At 43.3% G+C, this 25,902-nt stretch overlaps 2 protein-coding genes across 5 annotated transcripts in view; one reads left to right on the forward strand and one right to left on the reverse strand.

Annotated features, from left to right (window-relative positions):
- Positions 1-12,397: 12,397 nt before the first annotated feature.
- Positions 12,398-25,902, reverse strand: part of LOC122543902 (zinc finger protein 229-like) — a 93,937-nt gene continuing 80,432 nt past the window's right edge. The window contains exon 3 of the mRNA XM_043682790.1: positions 12,398-13,899. Coding sequence (XP_043538725.1) covers positions 13,315-13,899 — 585 coding nt within the window. The 3' untranslated portion in view covers positions 12,398-13,314. The remainder of the gene's footprint in view (positions 13,900-25,902) is intronic.
- Positions 14,213-20,388, forward strand: LOC122543899 (zinc finger protein 383-like). Of its 4 annotated transcripts, none has more exons than XM_043682775.1 (3): positions 14,213-14,660; positions 15,869-16,171; positions 18,678-20,388. In XM_043682775.1, exon 3 carries the CDS (start codon positions 18,984-18,986, stop codon positions 19,740-19,742), a length of 759 nt encoding a protein of 252 aa, XP_043538710.1. In that variant the 5' UTR covers positions 14,213-14,660; positions 15,869-16,171; positions 18,678-18,983; the 3' UTR covers positions 19,743-20,388. The 4 variants fall into 4 exon arrangements, with proteins under 4 accessions (XP_043538710.1, XP_043538711.1, XP_043538712.1 ...); XM_043682776.1 differs by having other exon boundaries at positions 15,869-15,924; XM_043682777.1 differs by lacking the exon at positions 15,869-16,171.

Raw genomic sequence — 25,902 nt, forward strand, 5'->3', positions numbered from 1 at the left:
CTTTAGACTTACAGCTGAGAGGGCTCTGGTTAGCTCAGATTACAATGGGGTCTTGATCAGATGGGCCAATGGGCTGAGAAGTGGCAGATGGAGTTTAATTCAGATAAATGTGAGGTGCTGCATTTTGGGAAAGCAAATCTTAGCAGGACTTATACACTTAATAGTAAGGTCCTAGGGAGTGTTGCTGAACAAAGAGACCTTGGAGTGCAGGTTCATAGCTCCTTGAAAGTAGAGTCGCAGTTAGATAGGATAGTGAAGTAGGTGTTTGGTATGCTTTCCTTTATTGGTCAGAGTATTGAGTACAGGAGTTGCGAGGTCATGTTGTGGCAGTACAGGACATTGGTTAGGCCACTGTTGGAATATTGTGTGCAATTCTGGTCTCCTTCCTATCAGAAAGATGTTGTAAAACTTGAAAGGGTTCAGGAAAGATTTATAGGGATGTTGCCAGGGTTGGAGGGTTTGAGTTATAGGGAAAAGCTGGGGCTGTTTTCCCCAGAGTGTCGGAGGCTGAGGAGTGACCTTATAGAGGTTTATAAAATCATGAGGGGCATGGATAGGATAAATAGACAAAGTATTTTCCCTGGGGTGGGGAAGTCCAGAACTAGAGGGCATAGGTTTAGGATGAGAGGGAAAAGATATAAAAGAGACCTAAGGGGCAACTTTTTCACGCAGAGGGTGAAGCGTGTATGGATTGAGCTGCCAGAGGAAGTGGTGGTGGCTGGTACAATTACAGCAATTAAAAGGCATCTGGATGGGTATATGAAAAGGAAGGAGTTGGAGGGATATGAGCCAGGTGCTGACAGGTGAGACTAGATTGGGTTGGGATAACTGGTCGGCATGGACGAGTTGGACCGAAGGGTCTGTTTCCATGCTGTACATCTCTATGACTCTAAGCGTCCAGGCTTCCAATGTTGAACAAGTAAGAGGTAGCCCTTAACAAGAATTCCCAACCGCAGCTGTTTCCTTTTCTTGACCTGTACAGCATTTGACCAAATGTAAACTTTGTATCAAGGGTCAGATTATAATTCATTAGACTGAGCATACCCTGTATTGTCATCATTGGCAATCACTCACCATTGAGTCTGAAAGCACCCCACCCACCCCCCTTGGGAATTTCCCTATCACCAGTCCTGGGTTCTATGGGTCCTTGTGTGGCTGAAGAGCCTGATCATAGGGTGACATCTCCGACCACAGGTTTGGCAGGCGCCTCCGAGTCAAATCGAGCCTTGGCCTCGAGATTGCTGGCATTTCTTTCTCCAGTTCCTTTTCCTTACTTTCTCGTACTGACAGATGTTCTCAAAGAATCCTGTCCCTGTGTAGGGGAGTTTCCTCCAAGTCACTTTCCTCTGAACAAGGATCTCCCAGGTGTCAATATCTATGCTGTATTCCTTGAGGTAAGCCTTCAGTAGTCTTTAAAACATTTCTTTTGTCCACCTCTTGTTCCAGTGCCTTCCTGAAGATGGGCGAAGATTCGCTTTAGCAGTTGGAACTCGGGCATGCTGAACAAGTCGCTGGCTTACTGATGAAGGTTTTGGATGATCTTGATCTCAATGCTCGTGCCATTGGCTCCTTATTTATGTTACTAACAATATGAAGAGATTTGTATACTTACACATCTATGACCTCTTATGTAAAGGGGAACATGGACTGTTTCCGAGCATTCAAACACAGCAAAACAAGAACAACTAGCACAAATAGCTCTCAGGAAACAAAAATGGTCAATGGTTACTAAATATCTGATTTAATGGGAACTTCAACACAAGTGAGCACTAAGACATGGGATCAATAATACCAATCTCTGGTCCTTTTTTTGAAAATGCCTCCCTTTTTCTTTAACAAAGAGGTCAAAAGCTTTCACACTCGTCTTTTATCTGAATAAGGAAATAATGTCAATGTGTATTGAAAAGAAGACTTATGGATAAGAAACCAAAAAGGAGGTAGTGGGAGGTGACATCAGTTGATGTCCATCACCTCAAAAAGCCAATTAGAGATTGATCATGTGCCCCTTAATCCAATTAGCTATACATCTCACCTAATCTAGGTCAATGCGAATATAAGGGTGTAATTGATCATGCTGTAGGCTGTGACTTGGAGTTAAGCAACAGCTTTTGGGAATAAATGTGCGTGAGATAAAGTTTGAAGTTATCCTGCTTCCAATCAGGAGTGAAATGCTCTCAAGGCATTGGAGAAACTAAGAGTTGAGTGGCACTTGCACTGGAATGCAAGAGCTGCAGCCTGCATAGAAAGTCACTACCCTGCTTTAAAAGTTACCCTCATAACCCGAGTAAAGTTACCTTTCTGACTGCACCAGACTGTCTTAAGTTGCCTTATTGCTTAAAGTCTCAAATGAACAAATTAATATTGGGATTTGAGTTTGAATTATGTAAGATCTTAAAACTTCTACAGTAGATGTGCACCCACTGTCCAATAAGGAACAGCAGAAAGACAGCCACCATCGCTGACCAATACAATACTCACTCTTTGATCTGTATCTCCAAATCTTTCTCCAAATTCCCAGTTTGAATACTTTTGAAGTTTGCGACTGTTTTCAAGGGTTCTTGGTATGGTGATACTTTGAAATACTGAGACATTGATTGACCACACCCTGACCATTTCTGGGCTTCATTGGCTTATTATAAATCCCAAATTCTCTTTCCTTCTCAAATTATCAATAGTATTTCTGCTCCATTTCTATTAGTTTCACTTCACTTTTCATCCTGTCATCTGCGACTTGTATGTAGATGGTCTCACCAATTTGATAACATTGTATCGTTCATTTTCTGCCATAACACTGATTGCTCCTCTGTGTGACAAAATTGCTCAGAAGGAATGCTTTCCTCGGAACTGTTTCATTGCTTCTGACATTTATTCTCATATCGATAGTATAACTCCTGTCAAAACCAGAAGTCTGTCTACAGTTGATACTTTGATAACTTAGATGCCAGCACAAGACTGAGAAATTTCCAAATGAAATTTTTGCAGTCTTGCAGACACCTTAGTGATTTCCATTACGTGCTCTTCCATTATTTTGTCCTGTGTTTCTAAATTTGTCAAAATCTGGTCACACCACATAAACAGTGAATAAGTCAACCTTTTGATAACTGTTCTTCACAGAAGTTAACAAACTATCTAAACCTTCAAGTGTGTTTAAATCACTCATCCTGCTTCTCCATGATAAAGAAAGGGCTGATGCCAGAGCACTTCCAAAGCTTACTCAACCTCCTGGAATGACCACATCAATCTCCCGGCAGTTGTTCAAAGCATTCCTGGGATATTTTAGAATGACGTTTGAAGTCAATATTGAAGCAGGAGCTCTCGCCAGTCAGGAATTGTCTTGGTGGCATTGGCTGCATTGCGATTTGAAAGGGAAACTGACGAGCAGCCAGGCACTGCCCTCAGCAACATGGCAGCGCCAGCCCTGAGCAGGGGTGAAACATGGAAGGGGTTGCTGCAGTAGCAAAAGTAAGTCAACTTTCACCTGCCTGGAAAATTCATACCACCAAAAACCCGACATGAAAGCTTCTCTTTCCTACTTCAACAAGCTGAGGATCCCAAGACTCATGATAAGGGAGTGCCACTCTTGCTCTGGAAAGCACTGTAGGCCCCTTCTCAGAGAGTATGGACACACTCCACTACATCGCCAAAATTCAGCACGTGTTGGTTCTAATTCACATAAAACAACATTATAGTTTCACAAGTGTGTGCCTATATAGTATGGCTGTTGCAGGATAAGAATTCCCAGAGATGGTGTAAGTGGGCACTCTCTTGAGGAACAACTCTTGCTTTCTTTCTCCAGGGATGCTGCCAGACCTGCTGAGTTTCTCCTGCAATTTATAGAATATATAGAATATAGAACAATACAATGCAATACAGGCCCTTTGGCCCTCGATGTTGCGCTGATCTGAAGCCCATCGAACCTACACTATTCCATTATCACCCATATATTTATCCAATGATCATTTAAATGCCCTTAATGTTGATGAGTTTAATACTATTGCAGGCAGGACGTTCCACACCCTTACTAGTCTCTGAGTAAAGAGCCTACCTCTGCCATCTGTCCTATTCTGTCTTGTTTCAGATCTTCAGCAATGGAAAGGCTACTTCATTCTCTTGAGGTGCATTATTTAAGGAGTTTTAGGTTAAATTTCATGAAGGTTATGTTTAACCTGAGAGTAGAGAAGATGTTGGTGCTGTGATAAGGCGATTTAAGTAATAAGCCAGAAGACCAGGCCAACAGTGTGGTAATGTGAATTCAAATCCCACAATGAAAGCAGACAGGATTCAAATTCAATTAATAAATCTGAAATCGAATGATAGTTTCTGTAATGATGATCATGAAACTATCCTCAATTGTTATTAAAAATTCACATAATTCATGAATAGCTCATAAGGAAGGAAATCTGCCGTTCTTGCCTTACCTGAAAATTCAAAACTTGCACATTAGGTTATGTAATAAGATGGAGTTGGATGTAGTATATTTAGCATGGATAGAGGTTTGGCTAACTAATAGAAGTCAGTGTTGGAAAAACAAGGAGCATTTTCAGGATGGCAACCTGTAACAAGTGGTTTGTCACAGAGATCAGTGCTGGAGCACTGTTATTTATAATTTCTATATTAATGACTTGGTTGAAGAAAGTGAATGTAGCATACACAACAAAGCAGGACAAATCCAACCCAGCCAGTTGCCATCCCATCACTATACACTTGGTCAACAGTAAAGTCATGGAAGGTGTCTTCGATAGTGCCATCGTGCAACACCTAATCAGCAATAACCTGCTCACTAAAACCCGGGTTGGAGTCTACCAGGGCCACCACGTTCCAGACTGCTTACAGCCTTGGCTCCAACATGAACAAAAAAAGCTGAATTCCAGCGATGAAGTTAGAGTGGGAGCTCTTAGCACTGAATAGGATTAGACAGGGTAAATGCAGGAAGGGTGGTCTCTGATCAGGGAGTCCAGAACAAGAAATCATAGTCTAAGGATATGGGGTAGGTGTTTTAGGTGGCATTTCTTCAACACAGAGACTGGTGAGCCTGTGGAATTCTCTGCCACAGGAAACTGATAAGGTCAAAATACCGAAGACTTTAAAGAAAGGATCTGGGGATATGAGGAGAAAGTGGGAACGGAATGCTGAGCTGGATGATCATCCATGATCATATTGAATGGTGAGGCAGGCTCAAAGGCCCGTGCCTGCTCCTATATTCAATGTTTCTACCAAGGCCATGTTTGACTGAGTATGGAATCAAGAAGCCCTCAGAAATCTGGAGTCAATAGGATTATGGGGGAAACTCTTCGCTGATCGAAGGACGTCCTCAAGGGTAGTAATATCTGGATTACTCCCGGTGCTACGAGCTAGTGAAGGAGGATAGAGTAGATGAATGCATGGCTGAGTTGCTGGTGTATGGGAGGAGGGTTCACATTTTTGGATCATTGGAATCTCAGCTGGGGCAGAAGTGACCTGTAAAAGGAGGATGGATTGCACCTGAATTGGACGGGGACTAATATAGTGGCAGGGAGATTTGCTGGAACTGCTTGGGATGATTTAAACTAGTAAGGTGGGAGGGTGGGACCCAGGGAAATAGTGAGGAAAGAAATCAATTTGAGACTGGTACAGTTGAGAAAAGAAGCAAGTCAAGCAGTCAGGGACAAAGCAGAGAACAAGGTAGGACTGATAAATTAAACTGCATTTCTTTCAATGCAAGAGGCCTAATAGGGAAGGTAGATGAACTCAGGGCATGGTTAGGAACATGAAACTTCAATATCATAGCAATTACAGAAATGTGGCTCAGAGATAGACACGACTGGCGGCTTAATTTCCAGCATACAAATGCTATACAAATAATAGAAATTGGGGCAAGAAAAGAGGAGGAGTGGTGTTTTTGATACAGGATAACAAAAAGGGTGTACTTAGGGAGAATACTCCTGGGAAAATTCCAGGGAGGTTATTTGGGTGGAACTGAGAAATAAGAAAGGGATGATCATCTTATGGGATTGCCCTAAATACCCCCAATAGTCAGTGGGAAATTGAGAAACAAATTTTGTAAGGAGATCTCAGCTATCTGTAAGAATAATAGGGTGGTAATGGCAGGGGATTTTAACTTTCCAAACATAGACTGGGACTGCCACAGTATTAAGGGTTCAGATAGAGAGGAATTTGTTAGATATGTACAAGAAAATTTTCTGATTCAGTATGTGGACATACTTACTAAAGAAGTTGCAAAACCTGACTTACTCTCGGGAAACAAGGCAGGGCAGGTGACTGAGGTGTCACTGGGGGAGCACTTTGGAGCCAGCGACCATAATTCTATTAGTTTTAAAAACAGTGATGAGAAAGGATAGACCAGGTCTAAAAGTTGAAGTTCTAAATTGGAGGAAGGCTAATTTTGATGGTATTAGGCAAGAGCTTTCAGAAGTTGATTGGGGGCAGATGTTCTCAGGTAAAGGGACAGCTGGAAAACGGGAAGCCCTCAAACATAAGACATTGAGAGTCAAGAGACAGTATGTTCTTGTTAGAGTGAAAGGCAAGACTGACAGATGTAGGGAATGCTGGATCTCGAGAGAAATTAAAGTTTTGATCAACAAAAAGAAGAAAGTATATGTCAGGTATAGACAGCAGAGATAGAGTGAATCCTTCGAAGAGTATAAAGGCAGTAGGAGTATAATTAAGAGAGAAATCAGAAGAGCAAAAAGGGAACATGAGATAGCTTTGACAAATAGGGTTAGAAGAATCCAAGGAGATTTTATAAATACATTAAAGACAAAAGGGTAACTAGGGTTCCTCAAAGAGTTAGTAAGTTTGCAGATGACACCAAAACTAGAGGTGTAGTGGACAATGAAGAAGGTTACTTTGGATTACAATAGATCTTGATCTGATGGGCCAACAGGCTGAGGAGTGGCAGAAGGAGTTTAATTTACATAAATACGAGGGGCCTCATTTTGGGAAAGTAATTCTTAGCAGGACTTATACACTTAATGGTAAGGTCCTAGGGAGAGTTGCTGAACAAAGAGACCTTGGAGTGCAGGTTCATCATTACTTGAAAGTGGAGTCACAGGTCGTTAGGATAGTGAAGAAGGTGTTTGGTATGCGTTCCTTTATTTGTCAAACCATTGAATATAGGAATTGGGAGGTCATGTTGTGCGTATCCAGGACATTGGTTAGGCTACTTTGGAATACTGCATTCAATTTTGGTCTCTATGTTGTAGGAAGGATGTTGTGAAACTTGAAAGGTTCAGAAAAGATTTGCAAGCTTGTTGCCAGGGTTGGAGGGTTTGAGCTACAGGGAGAGGCTGAATAGGCTGGGGCTGTTTTCCCTGGAGCGTCTGAGGCTGAGGGATGACTTTATAAAGGTTTATAAAATCATGAGGGGCACGGTTAGGATAAATAGACAAGGTCTTTTCCCTGAGTTGGGGGGAGTCCAGAACTAAAGGACATAGGTTTAGGGTGAGAGGGGAAAGACATAAAAGGGACCTAAGGAGCAACTTTTTCACACAGAGGGTGGTGCGTGTATGGAATGAGCTGCCAGAGGAAGTGGTGGAGACTGGTACAGTTACAAAAAACAAGGACATCTGGATGGGTATATTAATCGGAAGGGTTTAAATGGAGACTGGCCAAATGCTGGTAAATGGTATTAGATTAATTTAGGATATCTGGTCAGCATGGACGGGTTAGACCGAAGGGTCTGTTTCCGTGCTGTACATCTCTCTGACTCTACATCTGGCACACAGGATCATAGTTCAGGTTTTTATAGATTGGAGTCATCGAATCACAGAGATATACAGCATGGAAACAGACCCTTCAGTCCAACTCGTCAATGCCGACCAGATATCCCAATCTAGTCTCGAGCCATTTCCCAGCACCTGGCCCATATCCCTCCAAGCCCTTCCTATTCGTATGCTCTTCCAGATGCCTCTTATATGCTGTAACTGTACCAGCCTCCATCACTTCCTCTGGCAGCTTATTCCATACACGCACCACCCTCTGTGTGAAAAGGTTGCCTCTTAGGTCTCTTTTATATCTTTCCCCTCTCACCCTAAACCTATCCCCTCTAGTTCTGCACTCCCCCCACACCAGGGAGAACACCTTGTCTATTTATCCTATCCATGCCCTTCATGGATCTTATTCATCTCTGTCAGGTCACCCAACAGCTTCCGATGATCCAGGGAAAACAGCCCAGCCTATTCAGTCTCTCCCTATCACTCAAATTCTCCAACCCTGACAACATACTTGTAAATCTTTTCTGAACCCTTTCAAGTTTCACAACATCTTTCCGATAGGAAGGAGCCTAGAATTGCATGCAATATTCCAAAAGTGGCCAAACCAATGTCCTGTACAGCCATAACATGACCTCCCATCTCCTGTACTCAATACTCTGACCAATAAAGTAAAGCATACCAAATGCTTTCTTCACTATCCTATCTACCTGCGACTCTACTTTCAAGGAACTATGAACCTGCGCTCTAAGGTCTCTTTGTTCAGCAACACTCCCCAGGACCTTTCTATTAAGTGTATAAGTCCTGCTCCGATTTACTTTTCCAAAATGCAGCACCTCGTATTTATTTAAATTAAACTCCATCTGCAACTCCTCAGCCCATTGGCCCAAGATGCCATTGTAATCTGAGGTAACCTTCTTCGCTGTCCACCACACCTCCAATTTAGGTGTCATCTGAAACTTACTAACACTTCTTCCTATGTTCACATCCAAATCATTTATACAAATGACGAAACGTAGTGGATCCAGCACCGATTCTTGAGGCACAGGCCTCCAGTCTGAAAAACAACCCTCCACACCTTCCTCTGTCTTCTACCTACGAGCCAGTTCTGTATCCAAATGGCTAGTTCTCCCTGTATTCCATGTGATCTAACCTTGCTAACCAGTCCCTCATGGGGAACCTGGTCGAACGCCTTACTGAAGTCCATTTAGATCAGGTCCATTGCTCTGCCCTCATCAATCCTCTTTGTTACTTCTTCAAAAAGCTCAATCAAGTTCATTAGATTTGATTTCCCACACACAAAGCCATGTTGACTCTCGCTAATCAGTCCTTGCCTTTCCAAATACATGTAAATCCTGTCCCTCAGGATTCCCTCCAACAACTTGCTCACACACTTTCAGGACATTTCTAAAGAAATTCCTCAGGGTAGATATTTTCAAATTAACCTATTTGGAGACATCTCAATGACTCTATGACATGTTATGACACAGCCCTGGAGCAGATGGGACTAGAAGCTGTTCCTCCTGGCTGAGAGGTAGGGAGACTACCATTGCACCCGAAGAGTCCTTTCCTCAGGTTAGTGTCCTCAGCCCAACCATTTTCAGCTGCCTCATCAATGACCTTCTCTCCATTGTAAGGTCAGAAGTGGGGACGTTCACCCATTATTGCACAATGTTCAGCACCATTCATGACTCCTCCAACATTGCAGTAGTATCCAAATTCATCTTAGTAAAACAAACAAGAGCATGACTGATACAATTAACGGTAGAGCGCTGGCTAGTGTTGTAGAAGAGAGACCTAGAGGTACAGATACATAATTCTTACAAATTTCAGGGTGGTTAAGGCGGCATTTAGCACACTTGTTTTCACTGCTCAGACCTTTGAGTACAACAGTTGGGACGTCATGTTGAAGTTGTACAGGACATTGGAGAGGTCTTCCTGAAGACTGTGCGTAATTCTGGTCAGCCTGCTATAGGAAGGATATTGTTAAATTGGAGAGGGTTCAGGAAAGATTTAAAGGATGTTACCGGTGTCACAAAGTTGGTGTGTAAAAATGCTAAAATTGTAAAATGGGGGAATGCATGATGTCATCCCTTTAAGATAAAGTGCTTGTTATGCTTCAAGATTTAAAAGTGAATGTCTATAGGTAACATAGAACAATACAGCACAGAACAGGCCCTTCGGCCCACGATGTTGTGCCGAACATTTGTCCTAGCTTAAGCACCCATCCATGTACCTATCCAATTGCCGCTTAAAGGTCACCAAAGATTCTGACTCTACCACTCCCATAGGCAGCGCATTCCATGCCCCCACCACTCTCTGGGTAAAGAGTGAAGGGGGATAAACTGAGAGAGGATAGAAAGGGGAGCGACTGACTGAGCGGGAGATGAAGAGATGTTAGATGAGGGTGAAGTTAGATAGATCAGAAGACCGCATTAGAGTTGATCAGTATGCACAGACAGAAGTTAGAAGTTTTATTTAGAATTTCCTCTGGACTGCAAGCCTTTTGTCTAGCAACTTTCAAAGACCTATGAACATAGACCCCAAGATCCCTCTGCTCCTCCACCTCACTAAGAACCCTACCGTTAACCCTGTATTCCGCATTCTTATTTGTCTTTCCAAAATGGACAACCTCACACTTGGCAGGGTTGAACTCCATCTGCCACTCCTCAGCCTAGCTCTGCATCATATCTAAGTCCCTTTGCAGCCGACAACAGCCCTCCTCACTATCCACAACTCCATCCATCTTCGTATCATCTGCAAATTTACTGACCCACCCTTCGACTCCCTCATCCAAGTCATTAATAAAAATTACAAACAGCAGAGGACCCAGAACTGATCCCTGCGGAACTCCACTTGTAACTGGGCTCCAGGCTGAATATTTACCATCTACCACCACTCTCTGACTTCGACCGGTTAGCCAGCTGTAGATGTTCAATTTAACATAATATATCAAAAAGCCATTCAGTTAGCAGGCCCAAGCAGCATTTTTACCCAGCCAATTAATTTAGAGGCGCACTTGGAGACTAATGACCAATTAAATTCAAATCTGATGGGGTTGACAATCAGAAACCAATCATATTATAAGAATTTGATGTGGCATGAGGGGTATCTAATAGAGGGATTCGACAGACAGGAAGAGCCAACTACCCTCTGAAGGGAAGAGAGAGCAAATTGCTATCGGAGAAAGAACTTCCAGACTCCTACAAGAAAGTTCCATGCCCCCTCTTTAAAGAAAAGCACAATCTATCTATCAATGTACATGGCTCCTTTAGTGAATATTTTTGACACGAGAAAGTGACTGAGAAGGCATTTTAGACGTGAAGAATTCAACAGAGAGAGGTGTTCAGAACAGATGAATTATAACAAAAACATCTGCAACAGCAGAATCAGTGGGGAGGAGCAGTCTGGAGGATTCATTCTACGTGTAGAGACTAAGTTTTAACTTACTGTTCTTGTTAATTGGTATAAGTGGGATTGTGTCATTGAAACAGCATACTTGCTGGAATTTAGTTCAGTAAGGGATTAGATAATAGTCAGAGAGATCTTTTCTGTTTTAATAAGTTCTGTTAATTTATTCACTTTTGGAGTTAGATAAATAAATTGTTAGTTAGAGTGGGTGAAAGGATTCCATTTCATTTAACCACCCCTTTATAACAGATTCAGGGTAAGAGGCAGGTTATACCATTTTTCACACTTCTATTATCAGATTCTGAGGTGAGGTGATCTTTTCTGGGTGTTCCAGTTTTAATTATCAGAGGGATGACTACCTCTGCTTCATAATACTGGGGATGGAAGTTTAAATTATAAAAATAGACTTGATAGGCTGGGTCATTTTTCACTGGAGCATAGGATGTTGAGGGTGACATTAGAGGTTTATAAAATTGAGGGGCATAGGTAAGGAGAATAGCTAAGGTCTTTTCCCTTGGGTGGCTGAGTTCAAAACCGGAGGGGAATTGTTAAGGTGAGAGGGAAAAAGTTTTTAAAAGGGGGCAACTTTTTTAAAGAGTGGTGGATGTGGTTACAGTCACAGCATTTAAAGGACATTTGGAATAGGTACATGAATAGGAGAGGTTTGGAGGGATATCGGCCAAACGCAGGCAAATGGGATTATTTTAGATTGGGAACATGGTAGTGTGGACTAATTGGACTGAAAGCTCTGTTTCTGTGCTGTGTGACTCTGATTCTAAAAGTAACACAACTGCAAATTGTAACTATATGCTTCTACTAGTCAAAAGGTTCATTTTCAGAAGGGAGGGATGGGTAATCTTACCTTTAAATGTTTACATTTTGACTCAACCATTTTCTGTTATCAATTTTATACATCAAAAAGACACCAAACTTAAACAGACTTCAAGTTGATACTTTTGAGAGCTTTATTTCAGTTAGCCACACTCCATAAAACTCAAACCCTCTTGATTGTTAGCTTCCTATATTTATACAATTATTAAACACTTATATATATATATTTGTTCGCACTGCTGCTTCACAGCCTAGGGGCATGGATTTGATTCCACCCTCGAGCGACTCTGTGTGAAGTTTGCACATTCTCCTAGTGTCTGCGTGGGTCTTCTCCAGGTGTTCCGGGTCCTTCTCTCTCCCCCCCCCTCTCCAAAGTACAAAAATGTGCAAGTTAGATGGATTGGCCATGGGAAAAGCAGGGTTACAGGAATAGGGTAGGGCGGTGGGTCTGGGTGGGATGCTCTTCAGAGGATCAGTGTGGGCCTTGATGGAGTGAACGGCCTACTTCCACACTGTTGGGATCCTAATGATTCTATTCAGTCATAGCCATCTTCAGACCATATTAAATGACAGCATCCAGTTCCAATCACCATGTTCCAGTTATAATGTGATCACAGGAAAGTGGTCAGTGGAGTGTTATTAAGAAGTTTGCCAGTACTACAGAGTTTGAGGAGAATGATGGGTTCAGCTCTTTAATTTGGACTGAGAAGACTCTGGGGAGATTTAATTGAGGTGAATACAACCAATAGGGCCTGACATCAGTTTTTCCTGTCCATTCATCCTTCTTGAGCAGAGAGATCAACAACTAATAGATGGCGAATTTAACATAATTGGGCTAGAAGAGATTTGAGAAATGTTTTCACTATGTAGGGACTTGTATGCCCAATCACTGCCTGATTGGGCAGGAGAAGCAGAAAGTTTCCTCACATTTGAAAAGTGCTGGATTTACACTTGACCTGTGTAAGGTCACAGAGCAGGAGCTGGAAAGTGAGATTGGGCTGGCACAGACATGATGGGCCATAGGGCCTCCTCGTCAGGTAAGTGTTCATTTCCTTCTTCTCGTTCCATCACTGAATACATTTATAACTAAGGTAAACAGAGTATTGGTTTGCCAGGAAATTGAGGGATATAGGAACAGGCAAAAAAGGTCTGATGATTAACCAGGATTATACTGAATGGCAGAATGGTATGGTCCACTCCTGTTCCTCTCTCTCATTTTCGACAACACACTGTCTTGTTTCCAGCAAAACTGACTGACTTGCCCGAAGTCCAGAACACTGTACACCAGCCCAGTTATGCAAATTATTCACTACAACTGAAACACAAAAGGGTTGTGATTCACAGCAGATACCAATCCTAGTAGTCAATTGTGAACTCGCTGGTGTGTCAGCAAGTGAGCTGAACGAGCAAATCTCCTCCCACACACAGAGCAGATGAATGGCCTCTCCCCAGTGTGAACCCGCTGGTGGGACCGCAGATTGGATGACTGAGAAAACCCCTTACCACACTCGGAGCAAATGAACACCTTCTCCCCTGTGTGAACCCGTTGGTGTGTTACCAGGTTGGACGACGAAGTGAAGCCCTTCCCACACATGGAGCAGATGTATGGCCTCTCCCCAGTGTGAACTCTTTGGTGTTGAATGAGGTGAGATGATTGTCTGAATCTCTTCTCACAGCGAGAGCAACCAAACGGTCTCTCATCACTGTGAACAAGCTGATGTTTAATTAAATCTGGTGAGATTTTAAAGCAGTTCCCACAGTCAAAGCATTTAAAAGGCCTCTCATCGGTGTGAACCCGCCGGTGTAACTGAAGGCTGGATGACAGTGTGAATCCCCTTCCACACTCGGAACATGTAAACGGCCTCTCTCCAGTGTGACTGCGCCGATGAGCTTCCAGCTGGGACGGAGAACTGAATCCCTTCCCACAGTCTGCACATTTCCATGGTTTCTCCATAGTGTCAGTGTTGCTTCACGTTGGATGATCTGTTGAAGGCTGGGCCACCCAGAACACTTGTACCATTAATGTCTTCCTGCTGTGATTATAACGTTGCTTCAGGATTTCCACAGTCAGCACACTGGGGAACACTCACTCGGCTGTGAGCATCTCTGTGTTTTCCCAGTCACAGTGATATTAGAAACCACTTCCCACGCAACAAGACCAGAAAAACACTTCTCTTTCCACATTCAAAGACAGGTGATGTTCAGGCCCTGAGGAATCGAGTAGTTCTGTCTCTAGTTGTAGCTCTGATCCTGTAGCTACGCTCAATTTGAGTTTCCTGTCTGTACATCATGCTTTTCTAATATCCTGTAAAAGGAAGAGTGTTAATGTCAATATCAATCCAGGATAGAAGTAAAGAACAGAAAGTTCCACCTTCTGTGGAACATTCTTTCCCTTCATTTCCAACACACGTGGTCAAGTGAAACTAAAAGAACCAAAAACCAACTATCCTAACAAGAGTAGCAAATGTTCGGGAACATTCAGCCCACCTGCTAGTTCCCATCCAAGCCGAACACAATCCTGATTTGGTGCGTGTGGTTCAATGCCGAGCACTAGGACCCGGTTGAGAAACAAGCTGCGAGGCCCCACCCACCCCTCCCGGCCCCAGAAGAGCTGCGCATGCGTTCTGTTCTCGCTGAACAAAGATGGCTGCCGTTCATCGGGGCGTTTGCTTGGTCAAAGACTCGGATCGGAAAACACGAGACCTGCAGGTTCGTATTCAAGGAGTCAGGCATTCCCCAAGTATTTAGGAACCCTCCCCGCCCAGCCGCCGACTCCGTGGCTCCCTCCGCGAATCCGCATCTTTATCGGCCTCAGACCCAACAAACATCGCTCACACGTCACCGTCAATCGCCCTACGCATGCTCCAAACGCTGTTCCGTAGTGCGCATGTGCACTGCTTTCCTATAATATAGACAGATGAGCTGCTCCATCGCATTGTATGCCGGGTATTTATGCCACCATTGAGCATCCGTTTTACACACTTCCACTTGTTTTGCTACTAAGTGGAGAACTCTCTGGGCGAAGTAACGTAAGGGACAGGCAATCAATAAAACACATGTTATACAGAAAACCAAGTGTACAGACTCTCCATTATCAATTAGGCAGAATGTATTTGGAATTGGTGGGAAATTGACAGCAACAACAACGGAATCCAAACATAGATGAGTGACTGACTTAATTTTTCCAGTGAGTTGTGATTAAGACAACATTTTTGAGTCTGCTTTGGTTTGTGTAATTTGTTTTATTCTGCTGACGTTCATTAACAATGGGGAATTCCTGGAAGTAGGCTGCAGAACTGTTCTTTAGCAGTCATTACGGAATGTGCATGTCACTCACAATGCCAACATTTATTGCTATGTTTAAATGCTCATGGCTATCCACCTTCTAGAAAATTGACCAGGTATGTTATGTCCACAAATAGCACAACAAATCCAACTGACCAGTTACCACCCTTAACTGTATGGCATCAAGAAAGTTGCACATGGGGTCTCTGACAGTGCTTTAAAGTGGCATTTGCAAATGAATAACTAGCTCACTGATACGCAGTTTGGGTTCCACCAAAACAGAGCTTTTGATCTCATTATGAACATGGTTCAAAGATGGATAAAAGCATTGACATCAAGAGGAGAGCTGAGAGATTGACTGCTCCTAGCATCAAGAGAATATTTGACTGAGTGTGACAAATGGGCGGCATGGTGGCACAGTGGTTAGCACTGCTGCCTCACAGCGCCTGAGACCTGGGTTCAATTCCCGCCTCAGGCGACTGACTCTCCTAGCATCAAGAGAATATTTGACTGAGTGTGACAAATGACAAGTACCATCTTCACCATAAATTTCCAGCCAATAGCCACCTTCACCAAAGGAGGTTCAAACTATCGAAGTTCAAACACATTCACCATCATTTTCAATATCCTAGGGCTTACAATTGATCAGATACTGAAGTGGACCAGCCAAGTATTGCTACACGAATAGGTCAGAGACAATGAATTCTGTGGGAAATAATTCACTTCTTGACTTCTCAAAGACTGTCCACCATCTGCAAGACGTAAGTCAGAAGTTGCCTGGGTGGGTGCAACTCCAACAACACTCGAGATTTGAGACCATCCAAGATAAAGCAGCTCACTCACTTGACACTCCATCCACCAGCATGAATAGTCATTCTTTTTCGCTGGACACTGCCTCTTCTATCGACAGGAACGTGGGGCTTCTTCACATCACTGTGAACTTTTCACTGATCCCTTTATTTTCCTAGTTTAAATTAAGAAAGACTTCAATGTTAACTATTATCTTATTTATTTTTCTACTTATTCTATGAAGTAATGCTTAACCTTTTGACTCTATTTCTCTTACTAATTTGTACCTAAGATGGCACCTTGTGTGGTGACATTATATACTTTTGATTATACTCCTGTTCTTCTTACTTGAGTACATGTAACAATAACATCTAAATCTAATCTAAACATATATAAATCTAATATGAGAGGACATATCAGGGGAGGAAGTTCATAGGAGGTTGTGAGGCACAGGTTTTTTGTACAGAGAGTGGTAGGAATCTGGAGTGCGCTGTCAGGGGTTGTCATAGAGGCAGATACATTGGGGGTGTTTAAGGATTTTTAGATAAGAAGATGAATAAGCAAGGAATAGAACGACATGGACCATGGGCTGACAAAAGGGATTAGTTTAATTTGGTGTCACGTTTGGCACAACATCATGGGCTGAAACATCTGTTCCTGTGCTGTATTGTTCTATGTTAACATCCCAGGGAGGTTAAAGGATATGAACATCTTTATAATTCCATAAACTGTCTGCCCCAGTGTTTGTGAGACTCTCTTAACTTTATCTTTTATTAATGGTGTCACTAGAGAATGTAAAATGGATAGAATCTTTAGATTAACCTTTTACCAGTTACATAAGAGGGTGTAGGTAAAGGGGCAATAAATAAGGTTACATTTGGAGCTCTGATGAGGCTTCTGATCTCTAGTCAGGCAGCAAGTCATAGGAGGTGGGTGGACAGGCTTCAGAAACACCTAGTGTAGCCCACAAACCCCAACTAAGAATCTGCAGGTACCACATTTACGCTCTGGGGCTGCTTTCTTCATGACAACAGGTCTAAATTAACAGCACTCATTTTCATTCGGTGGAAACAGGTCATCGATATGGCCAACTTGTGGATGCAAAAGAATGCGAACAGACCTCTGGGTCCCTGTGACCAGTAGAGAAAATGAGTTATAGAGTCATAAAGATGTACAGCATGGAAACAGACCCTTCGGTCCAACCCATCCATGCCTACTAGATATCCCAACCCAATCTAGTCCCACCTGCCTGCACCCGTCCCATATTCCTCCAAACCCTTCCTATTCATACACCCATCCAAATGCCTCTTAAAAGTTGCAATTGTACCAGCCTCCACCACATCCTCTGGCAGCTCATTCCATATACGTACCACCCTCTGCGTGAAAACGTTGTCCCTTAGGTCTCTTTTATATCTTTCCCCTCTCACCCTAAACCTATGCCCTCTAGTTCTGGATTCCCCGACCCCAGGGAAAAGACTTTGTCTATTTATCCTATCCATGCCCCTCATAATTTTGTAAACCTCTATAAGGTCACGCCTTAGCCTCCCAACGCTCCAGGGAAAACAGCCCCAGCCTGTTCAGCCTCTCCCTATAGCTCAGATACTCCAACCCTGGCAACATCCTTGTAAATCTTTTCTGAACCCTTTCAAGTTTCACAACATCTTGCTACTCATTCATTTCATTCTCACTCTGCACTGATGCTAGAGAACTGAACCCAGCCAGTGTAGAAGGAGGGATAAAACTAGAAGCAGATTCATGGAAAGAGAGACAGAGTTAATATTTCAGATTGATGTTAACCCTTCATCAGAGTTTAGGTGCTCCCAGCTTAAGTCAAGAATCCCAGACTACTGCCAATGGCGATGAGAAACATCACCTTGAGTTTAGCTATTCTGATGTGCCAGATTGCCAAACCCTCCCACCACCCACCTCCAGAACATTATAATGATATTTTTAAAAAGCATTTCATAAGATATCTCTTATCCATTATCCATCCCCGAATTTTGAATCGTTAAAGGAATCCAGTGTTAAGGGGCAAAGGCAGGAAAAGAGAGTTTAGGATTATCATATCAGATGTGGTGTTACTAAATGGGCGGCACGGTGGCTCAGTGGTTAGCACTGCTGCCTCACAGCACTGGCGACCTGGGTTCAATTCCCGCCACGGGCAACTGTGTGTGGAGTTTGCACGTTCTCCCCATGTCTGCGTGAGATTCCTCTGGGTGCTCACACAGTCCAAAGATGTGCAGGTTAGGTGAATTGGCTGTGCTAAATTGCCAGTAGTGTTAGGTGCATTAGACAGGGGTGAATGTAGGGAAATGGGTATGGGTGGGTTGCTCTTCGGAGGGTCAGTGTGGACTTGTTGGGCTGAAGGGCCTGTTTTCACACTGTAGGGAATCTAATATATCTAATCAAAATGGCAAAGCAGACTTGATGAGTTGAATGGCCTATTTCTACTCTTACCTGTTATCCTCTTATGGAGGAAAGAAGTAGTGATGGATTATGACTTCAGCCCAGGCAAGAGGAAGAATGTGGAGGCCAGGGATTTACAAATTCAGTCAAACAAGAAAGGAAAATTAATCCACAGGAACTAGAATTGCTTGTTACAAATTCCTATCTTGGACTGACAGTAATGGCTTTTCTAATCTCCTTTTGTAGGGTGTTAGAAGAGGAGGATAAACTATACATCCATATTAGACAGTTATTTGAAACATCAGGACCAGAATATCATTATCCTTTGAATGTGGAAGAAAAGGTATTTTTTGTTTGGGAAAAGGTTTCAAACATCAGTGTGACTGAAAACGTCCTGAGTGAGCATGCTCCCCTGAAGTGACTGTGGTAAAAGCTTTAACCAGTTACACAGTGTGTAAGAAACATTGCATTATTCAATGCACGGAGATGCCTGTATGTGGAGGATGATCCAACTGACTATCCAATCTGATAAGTCACAAGCACACCCATGCCATGGAGAAACCGTGGAAGTGTGGGAACTGTGGGAAGGGATTCAGCTGTCCATCTCACCTGGAAACTCATCGACGTACTCACACTGGGGAGAGACCGTTCATCTGCTCTCTGTGTGGGAAGGGATTCACTCAGCCATCTAGCCTAGTGTCACACCAGCGAATTCACACTGATGAGAAACCCTTTAAATGTTCTGAGTGTGGGAGAAGCTTTAAGAGCTCTGGGTGTTTAATTCAACATCAGCGACTTCACACGGAGGAGAGGCCATTCGTCTGTGGCAAATGCAGCAAGAGGTTCAGGACTTCATCTCAACTCTCAAAGCACCTACGTGTGCACACAGGAGAAAGACCATTCACTTGCTCACAGTGTGGGAAGAGGTTCAGGTGTTCATCTAATCTGACTGAACATCTGCGTGTTCATACTGGAGAGAGACCGTTTGTCTGCTCTGAGTGTGGAAAGGGATTTACTTGTTCATCCCACCTGACGGAGCACAAGCGGGTTCACACTGGGGAGAAGCCATTTGTCTGCTCCATGTGCGGGAAGGGATTCACCACGTCATCCCAGCATCTCACACACCAGGCTGTTCACAGTGGGGAGAGACCATTCTCCTGCTGCTTGTGTGGGAAGGGATTCAGTCGTTTATCCACACTGCAAAGACATCAGCGCATTCACACTGGAGAGAAACCGTTCCCCTGCTCCCAGTGTGGAAAGGGATTCACTCAGTCATCCCACCTGCTGAGACACCAGCAAGTTCACAAGTGACTCCAGGAGTTAGGATTCCCCTGTTTTTGCTGCTGTTTGTACAGTCTGAGACGTGACTATGTTTGTTTTTGCAGTATTCTGACTTCCTGCACTTGGGGCTTGTTGTCCAATAAATCATATTTGTCTCTAATATCATATGCCAACTCTCCAGAATAAAGAGAACAATTGCCCTCTTATTGACTACTCCACTTTTGGGATAGAAAGCTGGCAAATGTCCTGTACCTAGTTTCCTACAATCATGGATAGATGGAGGCGAATGCACTGCTTGTGATTTCCCAAATTTCTGTAAATCCTGGGACAGAAGCAATGTATTTATTTGATTATTTTTGCATGAGATGTGGACATTTCTGGTTAGGCCGGCATTTGTCACCCATTCTGAATAGCCTTAACACTCTCAGCTTTTTTTTTTGTTCCTTCATGGATTGAGGGTGTCTATGTTTGGCCTGCATTAATTGCCCATCCCTAATTGCCCAGAGGGCAGTTAAGAGTCAACCATATTGCTGTGGGTCTGGAGTCACGTGTAGGCCAGACCAGGTTAGGCTGGCAAGTTTCCCTCCCTATAGGGCATTAGTGGGCTTTTAATGACAATCAACAATGGCTTCATGGTCATCATTAGACACTTAATACCAGATTTTTATTGAATCAAATTCCACCATCTGTGGTGGGATTTGAACCCTAGTCCCCAGGACATTACCTGTGTCTTTGGATTAACAGTCTAACGATAATACCATCAAGACATTGCCTCTGCATTTCACAGGGCAGTTAAGAGTCAACCACATTGCTGCAGGTCTGGAGTCACATGCAGGCCAGACCAGATAAGAATGGCAGATTTTCTTTGCTAAAGGACATAAGTGAACCAGATAGATTTTCACGGCAGTTGACAATATGATTAATAATGATTCCCATTTAGGTTGCTTTTAATTCCAGATTGTTTGATTGAATTCAAATTTCACGATCTGCAGATGTGGGATTTGAACACACGGATCACAAAATATTGACCAGGGGCTCCATATTACCAGCCCACTGACATTGTCTCCATGCCACCAGTAGAGGGCGGGGTGGTGTTGGCTGAGTGGCATTGTCATTGGATTAATCCATAAATTCAGCTAATGTTCTGAGGACTTAGATCCAGATTCCACACATGGTGGAATTTGAATTCGATGTAAAAAACGAAACTGGAATTAACAATCTACTGAAAACCATTGTTGATTGTTGGATGATTCATTGATTGTTCACATGATTCATTCCAGAAATAAAACCGCTTTTTATGAGGAGAGATTGAGCAGTTTAGGCCTATAATCTCTCGAGAATGAGAGGAGATCTAATTGAGGTATATAAGATGCTAAAGGGGATTGACACAGAGAAGGTGTATCCTTTTGTGGGGCAATCTAGAATTGTCACAATTTTAGAGAAAAGGTTAGCAGATTTAAAACAGAGATGAGGAGGAATCACTTCTCTCAAAGGGTTGTGAATCTGTAGAATTTGTTCACCCAAGGTGTGGTGGAAGCTGTGACATTTGATAATATTAAGGAGGAGATAGACAGATTTTTAATTAGTAATGAGTTGGAGAATAATGGAGAGTGGGCAAGGAAGTGAAAGTGGGGCTGAGCTGGGATCAGCCACGATTGTATTAAATAATGGTTCAGGCTCAAGGGGCTGAGATGCTTGTTCCCACCCCTTGCTCTTCAATTCTTATGTTCTCACCAATCTCTGATGTTGAACTACAAATCCACCCAGAATTGAAATCCATTCCCAACAGTCTCAAACGTGACATGATGGAGATTTCTTAGGATTAAAAAAACTTTATATTCAACACTGCACAGTCGTCTGGTTGTAAAAGCCCTGTACAAATAGATATAGCAGCAGTTACTCAACTGTTTGGAGATGATGTGTTGTCTTGATTTTAAATATTCCACTGCTGGAGCCTGATTATAAGTTTTTACAGTTGATTTGTTCAAGCAATGCAAGGGGCGATCTATCTCAGTTACTAGACTGAAGCTAAACTGTGAAGCGTACAGAGAGTTGATTTATCTTTATATGCTTAGCATCTCATTATCCCTATCCCAATCTTCCTTCATACACAACAAACAAACAGAAATTGCTAGAGAAGCTCAGCAGGTCTGGCAGCATGTACTGGGAAAACAAACTTAATGTTTCAAATCCAGTGACCTTCCATCACAACTAGAAGCAGCGAGAAAAGTTGGTATATATGCTGATGACTTGGTAGTGGTGGGGGTTGGAAGATGTGGTGTTGGGAAGTGTGCGCAGATAGTGGAGACAGAGCCCAGAGAGAGAGAGGGGAAATGTAAAGCAGATAAAGTGATTGCTATTAGTAAGCTAGGGAAGGAGATAAGCTAAATAGATGATAATGTGGACTATGAGTGAGTGAAAATGCATTGGCTGTTCTGAAAGCAACCCATCTTATGACAGGACTTCAGGCATGGAGGTGGGTCATAGACATAGAAGAAGGTGATCAAGCTCTAAAGTTATTAAACTTGAAATTAAGTCATGACAGCCACAAGGTCTGCAAGCGGAAGATGAGATGCAGTTCTTCCAGCTTGCATTGAACCTTGCTGAAGCACGCCATAGACCCAGGAACATGGTGGTGTGTTGAGGTGGTAGGCAATTAGAAGCTCAGGGCCATTTTTACAAACAGAATGTAGGTGTTCTGCAAAGTGGTTGCTCAGTCTGTATTAGATCTCCCCAGTGTAGAGGAGACCACATGGTGAATAGTGAATACAGTAGACTAGATTGAGTGAGAAACAGGTAAATTCTGAAGAAGTTGGAGAAGTCACTGGACCAAAAATGTTAATCCTGCCTTCTTTCCGCACACGCACTCAGACCTACTAAGGATTTTCCAGCAATTTCTTTTTCTGTATCTTTTGGCAGTGAGTTCACCTGTCTCTTTCTGTCTAACCATACTCCATAAACTCTATCGTGCTTGCAGCATTTTTAAAGCTTATTTTCTAACTTTTTTCAGATTATCACTTATTGTATTATTAATGTCTCCCAGTTCTCATGAAAGGTCATTAACCATTTGCATCTTCATGGTGATGTCTACAGCAGCAGTGATTTTGTGTATTTGACTGCAGCTGTCTCCAATGATGGGTGATCAGCATTGGCAGCTTTGACAGAATGACTATGATAGAAAATCTGAAACAAAAACAGAAATTGCTGGAGAAACTCAGCAGATCAGGTAGCATCTGATGCTGATCAGCTTTTCAGCAGTTGCTGAATGATATATGCATTGTGAATTACAATTTGGTGTATGGCTGTTTGGGTTCAGGCTCTGATTTTTCTTTTACTTAGTGAATTTCAGTATACAATGAGCCCTCCTGTGTTTTTTCTTGCAGTTGAAGACACCAGTTCTTTTTTAAAAACAAAATTCTTCCACTCAAGACTACAGGATTTGCTGAATTCTGGAGTGGATTAGAGAACCTAAGGAGTTACTGCAGCAAATAGGTCACAGCAACTTACATGGAGGAAATGAAAACAAGTCTTGGAGCAATTTTACCCATGTAATTAGTCTCTGAATTTACCCCAATTAAAACAACTCCTTGCTTATGCTACAGAGAGTAGGCTGCATTCTAATTGTAAGTCATTTTGCTGCCTCAGTCTTTTTCATATCTCTGCTTTTCCAACTGAATAAGAAAGGAGGGGTTTCACCAGATTCACACTGGACCTCGGTTTTTCCTCTTCCTCTGTCAAGAAATGATTTTGCAGCCTGTCCTGCATTTCCTCAGTTGGTTACAGAATCGTTTGTTTGCCTTGCTGGAGTTCACAACTGTTTAAAGCAATGAGTATCTGTTAATCTGCACCTTTTGGGGGTCATTACTGTCTGTTGTAGGTGAGTGAAGAGCAAAGAAGTTAGTACAGTGACTGAAAATGTGTAGAACTTATTCCACTTTGTGTCACCTCTTCTGAGTCATAGTCCTTCTGATTTTATGGAATGTTTTTTTTTTCAAGACTTATAATCGAGCAAATTGTAAATTTGTAAAATAACATGTAACAACAAAAGAATTTCTGACCAGTTACCTCTCAAGTGAGAAAGGGTGGTAGGTGTTTGGAATTCTAGTCCACATATGGCAATGAAAGCAGGATCGGCTGATAATTTTAAATCTGAGAGGTTTTCTTTTGTTAAGCAAAAGTATTGAGAGATATGAGCCAAAGGCAGGTTTATGGAATTAGGCCACGATCAGCTATGACCACATTGAATTGTGTAACAGGCTTGATGGGCTGAAAAGCCTACTCCTCTTCCTATATTACCGAGTGAGATACACGACTGAAACACTTCAATTACGTTTCCCTCATTCTGGTAATTAATGTTGAAATGTTTGCTCCAGTCCCACAGGATCCCATCTGTTTAATACCATAAATAGAACGATTCGGGTTTCCAAATAAGGGAGACTTTCAGCCAATGAGGGGGAGCCAGATTCCGTTCACTCCTATTGGTTGGAGGACCAACCTCTCCCGGGGTTAGCCTGACCGCCCCCTCTTCCTATTGGTTGGAAGTCACCATCAATCACCCAGAGGGTGGAGCATGCGCAGTGTCGGGCTGAAACACCGGTGGTGATGAGGTGGTAGGGACTTTGCCTGGTAAGTGTGCGTGAGATATATCTGACGGGGTGAGTTAACGTCGGAACTCTTCCTAAATAATATGAGACCTCTAACTTCAAATCGTAAATCGTTCCTGCTACCTTTTTTTTGCACAGGGCGGGGCCGCGTTCCCTCAGAAGCGACGCGCATCTGCGGCTGCCATCTTTTTAGGGGGCATGATGCCACAGTGCGCATGCGTCATTGCCACTGCTAGGTGTACTTTACAAAGGAGAAAGTGAGGATTGTAGATGCTGGAGAGTCGGAGTCTAGCAATGTGGCGCTGGAAAAGCACAGCAGGTCAGGCAGCATCCGAGGAACAGGAGGTTCGACGTTTTGGGCACAAGGTGAAAACAATGACTGCAGATGCTGGAAACCAGATTCTGCATTAGTGGTGCTGGAAGAGCACAGCAGTTCAGGCAGCATCCAAGGTGCAGCGAAATCGACGTTTCGGGCAAAAGCCCTTCATCAGGAATAAAGGCAGAGAGCCTGAAGTGTGGAGAGAGAGGCCCAGGACCTCCATGTCCTCAGCAGAGTGGGAGGGAGAGTTGAAATGTTAGGCACGACATGGTTGAAGAGTTTCAGGGCAGAGGAAAAGACCTGGGAGTTGCAGTGGGAGAGGTACTCCCTGAGATTCTTGAAGAAGTTTTCCTCCTCTCTCTACAAGGCAGGCATCCTTGCAAGAGGTTTCACAGTAGGGTTAAAATCCACGAGGTAAAAACAATGACTGCAGATGCTGGAAACCAGATCCTTCATCAGGAATGTCCACTGAGATCCTTGTGGAGGCAGGAGGAGGAGAAGAACTTCCTCACGGTGAGCATCCGTGGAAGAGGTTTTGCAGTGAGGTTTTCAGTGACTGGGAGAAAGTTAGGACTGCAGATGCTGGAGAGTCAGATGTAAAATATGGTGCTGGAAAAGCAGGGCAGGCAGCATCTGAGGAGCAGGAAAGTTGACTGTTTCGGGCATAAGCCCTTCATCAGGTAAACAGTATATGCCCAATGTCATCTCTTTTTAGGATGGGTGAAATGCATGCGCTGCCTCTTGAATCAGGACCTTAATGGGGAAACATCGCCTGTGAATGACTCCTCCGTTTGCTATTTAGAATAGAACAGAATCTGTACAGTGTGGAAATGGGCCATTCAGCCCAACAAGTCCACACCGACTCTTTATAAGCATCCCACCCAGACACACCATCCTACCCTGTCCCTGCATTTCCCATGGCTAATCCAGAGTGAAGCTGGAAAAAGCACAGCAGATCAAGCATCATCAGAGGAGAAGGGACTTGATGTTTCAGGTCGGAACCTTTCATCAGGACTGAGGGAGGGGAAGGAGGCTGAGAAATAGAGGGAGGGAGGTGGGGCTGAGGGGGGAAAGGTTGGTGGGATGATAGGTGGATGCAGGTAGGAGGTGGCTGTGATTAGTCAGTGGGAAGGAAGATGGACAGGTTAAGGGGATGGGGATGGAGAGGGAGGTCTGGGCTTGCAATGAGGTGGGCGTGGGGAGATTCGGAAGCTGGTGAGGTCTATGTGAATGCTGTATGGTTGTCAGCTCCTGAGATGGAAGATGA

Source organism: Chiloscyllium plagiosum, chromosome 45 (genome assembly GCF_004010195.1).
Source record: "Chiloscyllium plagiosum isolate BGI_BamShark_2017 chromosome 45, ASM401019v2, whole genome shotgun sequence".
NCBI lineage: Eukaryota > Metazoa > Chordata > Chondrichthyes > Orectolobiformes > Hemiscylliidae > Chiloscyllium > Chiloscyllium plagiosum.

Coding starts and splice junctions, on each gene's coding strand:
- LOC122543899 (XM_043682775.1), top strand. CDS start 18,984: ATGGAGAAACCGTGGAAGTGTGGGAACTGTGGGAAGGGATTCAGCTGT.